This window comes from Salvelinus sp. IW2-2015, unplaced genomic scaffold (genome assembly GCF_002910315.2).
Source record: "Salvelinus sp. IW2-2015 unplaced genomic scaffold, ASM291031v2 Un_scaffold5110, whole genome shotgun sequence".
NCBI lineage: Eukaryota > Metazoa > Chordata > Actinopteri > Salmoniformes > Salmonidae > Salvelinus > Salvelinus sp. IW2-2015.
In genome coordinates, this window is record NW_019946376.1 from 1 (window position 1) to 7,925 (window position 7,925).

Below are 7,925 nucleotides of genomic sequence, written 5' to 3' on the forward strand. Positions count from 1 at the left end.
CTGTCCCCTCTTCCTGTCCCCTCTTCCTGTCCTCTCTTCCTGTCCTCTGTTCATGACAGAGAGACACAGTCCTCTTTTCTATTGCTGTGTATTAAAGGTCTAATGCAGACTTTTTTTATTTCAATATCAAATCATTTCTTTACAATTAAGTACCAAACAGATTTTTTTATTTTTTTTTACAATTTTAATGAAAAAATAAATAATGCTTGTTAGTAAAGAGCAAAATCTCAAGTAAAAAAATGTGCAAGGGCTGTCTGGGAGTGGTCTGAGGGGGAGGGGGAAACTGAAAACTAGCTGTTATTGGCAGAGAGGTTTGGAACTCACTTTCTTACTGGTCTATTAACTAATTCACTGCCTGGTGATGTCGAAACTCCATCCCACCAAAACAGAATGAKYTTTCAGMCGGKCTCTTCTTTTGTTTGTTTTWACCTTTATTTAACTAGGCAAGTCAGTTAAGAACAAATTCTTATTTTACAATGACGGCCTACCCCGGCCAAACCCTCCCCTAATAACCCAGACGACGCTGGGCTAATTAACAGCTCTTAGATTGACAAACAGCTCTTACAGATTTACAAACAGCTCTAACAGATTTACAAACAGCTCTTACAGATTGACAAACAGCTCTGACAGATTTACAAACAGCTCTTACAGATTGACAAACAGCTCTGACAGATTGACAAACAGCTCTGACAGATTTACAAACAGCTCTGACAGATTTACAAACAGCTCTTACAGATTTACAAACAGCTCTTACAGATTTACAAACAGCTCTAACACTAAAAGGGCATGATCATAATTTTCACAATTTCACAGTATTATTCCATCCTCATAGTGTGAAAATAMATTTCAAATACAGGAAAAACACGTTTRTGACTGCATTGGGCCTTTAAGAACAAGTCTACCTTCCTACACTTTTTCTAATGGCCGTTTATGAACCTACACATTAGCAGCCTTGTTGCGTATGTCGTAGATAACTTTTAACAGTTTCAATGGTTATTTATTAACCTCTTAACCCCTTGTTTGTCCCCTCCTCCAGCCTGTACAAGACTGAGAGCCACATGCCAGACCACCATCTGGAGCCTGTCCATCATCATGAGACCTTCCTAGACAGGGACTACTGTCTGGCTCAGACCCCTGGATATAACTACCTGGACCCCAACTACTACCCTGCTAACAGATGATGGGGGGCCACAGACTGGCCCCTAAACTCCAGCCTATGCCTCAGCCCAGGGGCCACAGTTTTAGTTACACCGAAGGGTCCCTAGCATCCAGGTCCCAGGGACCACAGTTTCAGCCCAGGGGCCACAGTCACCCAGCCTCAGCCCACACAGCTAGCCTCAGTCAGCTAGCCTACGACAGCTAGCCTCCAGATCCCAGGGACCACAGTCACCCAGCCTCAGCCCACACAGCTAGCCTACTACGACAGCTAGCCTACTACGACTGCTAGCCTCCAGATCCCAGGGGCCACAGTCACCCAGCCTCAGCCCACACGGCTAGCCTCAGTCAGCTAGCCTACGACAGCTAGCCTCCAGATCCCAGGGGTCACAGTTTCAGCTACACCCCAGCGGCCCTTAGCCCCAGACTCAACCTACAGCAGCAACAAACTGGTAGTGTGTGGCTCATGGCGCTGTCTCTCAGACCCGAATCTTGACCGGTCTCACACCAGCTACTCTGCTCACCCCGCCCTGCTAGCCCAGCAGACTGGCAGGAATCCCATTCTGACGGTGGTGGTGGTGGTGGTGGTGGGGGGAGGTGAAACTGGCTGCACCGCAGACTCCATTTTGGCTCAAAGAAGAGGTCTGGGACACGCTCACTTCTCTGACCGGTTACCATGACCACCAACAAACTGAATAAGTCTCTGAAAAATATACTAAAAAAATAACACTATAAAAACAAAACAATATGAAAAATGCACACCGACATTCCTGACCGCCAAGAAAGACTCAAGGAGGGCCATCCTCTTCCTCCTCTTCCTCATACCGCTTTGTGCTGCTTGTTAACCTGGGGTGTAGAAGTGCTGGGGTGTGTTGATGGTAGTGTGGTGGTCTGGTTGATGAGTGAATATGTTCCTAGATAGATAGATATCTGTCATTGAGTATTTCTGGTGAATCAAGCCTCTTCTGTTGTGAACTGGGGGCGGGGTTGAGAAAGGCGCTTGATGCCGATGAGAGGCGTGTCTTTCATTCCTACTAGGTTTTAAACCAATCAGAAGACAGGCGTTTTCTGATGTAACCCACACAGCGGGTGTTGTCATGGTAATGGACCCTGACACACCTCCACCTTCACGTTTCCATGGAGATAATGTCAGCCAGCAGCTAGTCACCTCTCTCTCTCTCCTTCTCTCCTCTTCCCCCTCCACTCTCTTCCTCTTCCCTCTCTCACTCCTCTCCTACTCTCTTCCCCCTCACCTCTCTCTCTCTCCTCTCTCTTTTCCTTTTTCCCACTCCGTCACACTCTCTTCTCTTCCCCTCCCTCTTCTCCTCTCTTCTCTTCCCTCTACCTCTTCTCTCTCCCATCTACTTCCGCCTCTCTTTCCTCGTCCCCTCTCTCTCATCTCCTACTCCTCGTTCCTACCCTCACCCTCTCTCTCTCCTCCCTCTTTTCTCTCTTCTCTCCTACTCTCTCTTCCCCCTCTTGCCGCTCTCGTCGTCCCTCTCTCCAGTCCTCCGCACCTCTCGCTACTACCTTCTTCTCTTCCCCCTCACCTCTCTTCTCCACTCTTTTCTTCCCCCCTCTCTCTTCTCCTTCTAAAATCATGTCAAGTAAACTACCCAACAGAGAAGCAGCTAGAGAGCTGATTGAAGACTTGTGACAACTTAAACTGTGATGAAAAAATGAAAACTATATTTGTCAATTTTACTATATATAACAATAGTGTTTGGATGCTGTGTTTGATCAGGTGGGTTAGTCACGTGCAGTAGTGATAAATAATAATAGCCAGGGTTAACTACGACGACAACGTAAGCTAGTTGCCGTCTGTGGACATTTTATTTTGTTTGATGAATCAAATTACATGACCTCTGAACCCCTTGGCGCCTCGGAACCTTGGAACTTCAACCTGATCTCTATTGCAACTGCCCCATCAGCAATTTCTCTAGATAAGGGTAGACCACCCCTGTTTCAGGAAGTAACTGCGGGTACTGAAGGTATTTCTTTTCCACGAGGGCACCACAGCCCCATGACCAACTGAGCTAATTGACAGTTGAGTGATTTGCTTAAATTCCAACACACCTGTATGCCCAGGTCGGTTATCAAAAACATGAAGTGGCTCCAGGACGCGGGTCGCCTACCCTTGTTTTAGATCCTCTGAGTCCGGGTTATCCAAACACGGTCCTGGTGTTCCAGGTCGGTTAAATCAAAAACATGAAGTGGCTCCAGGACCGGGGTCGCCTACCCTTGTTTTAGATCCTCTGAGTCCGGGTTATCCAAACACGGTCCTGGGTGTTCCAGGTCGGTTAAATCAAAAACATGAAGTGGCTCCAGGACCGGGTCGCCTACCCTTGTTTTAGATCCTCTGAGTCCGGGTTATCCAAACACGGTCCTGGGTGTTTCCAGGTCGGTTAAATCAAAAAACCATGAAGTGGCTCCAGGACCGGGGTCGCCTACCCTTGTTTTAGATCCTCTGAGTCCGGGTTATCCAAACACAGTCCTGGGGGCCCGTTTTGGTTGTTGTCCACTACACAGCTGATTGAAGTAACCAACTCATCGTCAAGCTTKGATTATTTTTAATCACCTGTGTAGTGGTAGGACAACAACCAAAACATACACTTAGGGTGTGGGGCCCCAGGGCCGAGTTTGTGAAACCCTGCTGTAAAGTTAGCCTGTCTTGCCTAAACGTCCCAATTTAAAAGATTGTATTTTTTTTTAAACAAGACACGACTGGAGGAGGTGGTGATTCGGTTGATTTTGTGACGGTGGAAATCTCTCACCCACGTTATTTTATACACACATTTTGTTGTCCTTAATTGAGTAGACGCCCACTACCCACCATGCCCTGCTTCAATAACTGTGTATAACAGTATGTTCTTAACTGCTAGAGGATATCTGTGGAAATAAAAGTATGTGAATAGTAATCTATATCCTTAGTCCTCTGTTATTCTGTGGCTTTGTTATTGCTGCCTCCAGTATATTATAATATATTATAATATATTAAAATATGCTGTGGTTGGCTCATTTGTGACCAAAAGCCATGTTGACCTGATTCATGTGATTCAATGTATCAGAGAATCTTTATTCCCTTTTAATAAAATATCACAAGTATTAATCATTGTTTTATTTAAACCTATAATTTGGCAGGGAGTCATGTTGAGAGTGAAACCAACGTTTCTTGTACAAATGAGCTTTATAATTACAAAGATACACACATCAAATACAAATCTGAAATGCAAAACAGGAATACAAAACAAGTTCATAGAAAATAAACACATTGTTCAGTAAGGAAGCCTGGTGGTGCTGGTGGCTTAGACTGATGGGCTTTCTGGACCCACACGGTGGCGCTGGTGGACCCACACGGTGGTGCTGGTGGACCCACACGGTGGCGCCGGTGGCTTTGACTGATGGGCTTTCTGGACCCACACGGTGGTGCTGGTGGCTTAGACTGATGGGCTTTCTGGACCCACACGGTGGTGCTGGTGGACCCACACGGTGGCGCCGGTGGCTTAGACTGATGGGCTTTCTGGACCCACACGGATAGTGAGGTTATTTATACAAATATATTTTGTTTCAGCAAGATTTCTATCTCCTCACTGTTACTTAGTAGGCATCATTAATATTGGTTAATCTATTAGTCATTATATTGTTTAATCTATAGCATTATACTGTATCTATATCATTATAATGGTAATCTATAGCATTATATGGTTAACAAATATCATTATACTGTTAATCTATTAGTCATTATATTGTTCATCTATTAGGCATTATACTGTGTAATCTATTAGCCTTATATATTGGTTAAGTCTATTAGTCATATATGGTAATCTATTAGTCCATTATATTGGTTTAATCTATATCATTATATTGGTGTCAATTTAGTCATTATATTGGTTATCTATTAGTCATTATATTGGTTACTATTATCATTAGTGTTAATCTATATCATTAATTGGTTAAATCATTGTCATTATATGTAATCTATATATTATATTGGGTTAATCATATAGCATTATACTGGTTCATCTATTATCATTATATTGGTTCATCTATTATCATTATATTGGTTATCTATTAGTCATTATATTGGTAATCTATTAGTCATTAATTGGTTAATCTAATCATTATATTGTTAATCTATTAGTCATTATAGGTTATCTATATATATATTTAATCTATTATCATTATATTGTTATCATTAGTCATTATATTGGTAAATCTATTAGTCATTATATTGGAACAATATACATTATACTGTAATCTATTATCATATATGGTTAATCTATTAGTCATTATATTGGTTAATCTATTATCATATATTGGTAATCATTATCATATATTGATCATATCATTATATTGGTTAATCAATATAGCTATATATTGGTTAATCAATAGTCAATTACTATATTAATCTATTAGCAGTATATGGTTAATCTATAGTCATTATATGTGGTAATCTATAGTCATTATATTGGTTAATCTATTATCATATATGTCTCTATTCCTTTGGTATCTATTATCATTATATTGTTAATCTATAAGCATTATTGATAATCTATATCCATTATATTGGTTAATCTTATTAGTCATATATGGTAATCAATTATCATATAGGTTAATTATTAGTCATTAATTGTTAATTATTAGTCTTATACTGTAATCTATTAGTCATTAGTATATCGGGTTATCATTGTATGTAACATTGTCAGATCTATTGTTATATGTATTAAGTATATACTGTAATCTATTCATTTATACTGTAATCTATAGTCATTAGTATTGTTAAATCATTAGTCATTATATTGGTTAATCTATTTCAGTATTGAATTAGTAAGGATTATAATTTTWAAAAATATATATWTTTTTTCTTATTACCGAATTTGTCAGACCACGATTAATTTCACACTCCAGCACAGTAGGTGGCGGCATGCACCTTCAACGTTTGTTTGCGGACCGTGATATCATCAAACAAGAAGAAGCAGGAAGCAACTACGTCATCTGAGGGCGATAGCTCTTCCTGTAGCAACATGGCTAGCTGCTGTTCCCTGAAATTATTGACACTTTTCAGCCTGTTTATTGTTCCTGCCTCGGTGGAAAGTAATAATATTGAGGTAAATATATAGCACCTTTTTTCTTAGCGATAGTCGTTCAAAAATATTCGGTTCACCTTGCTGTTTAACCACTACTGCTTGCTAATCTAGTTAGCTAGCTAACGTTAATACACCTGTCTGATCTTGTTCTGTCGTTTGTACATTTGCTACAACGACTACTTTCACTATGGTCCACTCTATATGTCCAGTCAGACTATTTAAAAAGACAGTAAGGAAATMTAGCTTTTTGGACCAGTTCATCAGGGAGGTACTAGAGATGATTTTGAGGAGATGTGGAATCGTATTAATGCCCACTGTGTACATTGTCGATGGGCCGCACGGGGCATTCTGGGTAAACTCCGGGACCAACCCTGTTTATCCAGCAGTGGTATGTAGGGTGGTATGCTGCTGGCATTTTGAAGCATCATTTTGTCCTTCACTTGTTTGTAACAATTGCTAATACTTTGGCCACTTTGTATTTGTAATCTATTTCGTTCTGAAGTTATCGACAGTCGCACATAGCCTAAACATCTTGATTCTATGTTTAGGGGAAATATGTAGTGAATAATGTGACTGGGAAATGAAAAAGCATCCGGCGCATTGACCAGCGCTAGCTAGCCACCACTCTCCATAGTCTATTTTTATATGTCCTTGTGTACTGGTCAATACAATGGTAGCCAGCCTAACGAAATACCCGTTATTTTTTTAAATAATGCAGGCAGAAGCTGGTAAATTCTTCAGCAGTGGACACACAAACAATTGGGCAGTTTTGGTGAGTAATTATGCAAGCACGCACACACTTAAATCGTAATATTTTTTTTAAAATATGGTGTTGAATTTTGTTTCTTCTCCATTAACATTTTATTAAAATGTAACTTTGTCCTTTTCCCCTTAGGTGTGCACATCCAGATTCTGGTTCAACTATCGTCATGTGGCCAACACACTATCTGTGTACCGTAGTGTCAAGAGACTGGGCATCCCAGACAGGTAACTGTTACCCTGTCTGTGTACCGTAGTGTCAACAGACTGGGCATCCCAGACAGGTAGTACTTAACTACCTTCGGGTACCGTAGGTCAACAACGGCATCCCAGAATATTAACTTACCCTGTCCTGTGTACCGTAGTTGTCCAACAGACTGGGCATCCAACAGGTAGTTAACTGTTACCCTGTCTGTGTACTATTGTCAACAGACTGGCATCCCAGACAGGTAGTTAACTGTTACCCTGTCTGTGTACCGTTAAGTGTCAACAGACTGGCATCCCAACAGTAGTACTGTTACCCTGTCTGTGTACCGTATTGTCAACAGACTGGGCATCCCAGACAGGTAGGTTAACTGTTACCCCTTCGTGTATATTTGTAACAGACTGGCATCCCAGACAGTTAACTGTTACCTGTCTGTGTACCGTATTTCAAACAGACTGGCATCCCAGACAGGGTAGTAAACTACCACTGTCTGTGTACCGTATTGGTCAACAGACTGCAACCCAGACACATAACTTTACCGCTTGCGATGTTACCTTATTGTCACAATGGGCATCCCAGACAGGTAACGTAACTTTACCCTGTCTGTGTACCGTATTTCAACAGACTGGGCATCCCAACAGTATGGTAACTGTTACCCTCGTCGTGTACCGAGTGTCAAAACTGGCATCCCAGACAGGTATTAACTGTTACCCTGTCTA

General features: G+C 41.4%; 1 protein-coding gene across 1 annotated transcript in view; it reads left to right on the top strand.

Moving 5' to 3' along the window:
* Positions 1 to 1,180: 1,180 nt before the first annotated feature.
* pigk (phosphatidylinositol glycan anchor biosynthesis, class K) overlaps positions 1,181 to 7,925 on the top strand; it is a 30,406-nt gene continuing 23,661 nt past the window's right edge. Inside the window, 5 exon segments of the mRNA XM_070441892.1 lie at positions 1,181 to 1,340; positions 1,639 to 1,742; positions 6,072 to 6,263; positions 6,961 to 7,014; positions 7,138 to 7,229. Coding sequence (XP_070297993.1) covers positions 1,181 to 1,340; positions 1,639 to 1,742; positions 6,072 to 6,263; positions 6,961 to 7,014; positions 7,138 to 7,229 — 602 coding nt within the window.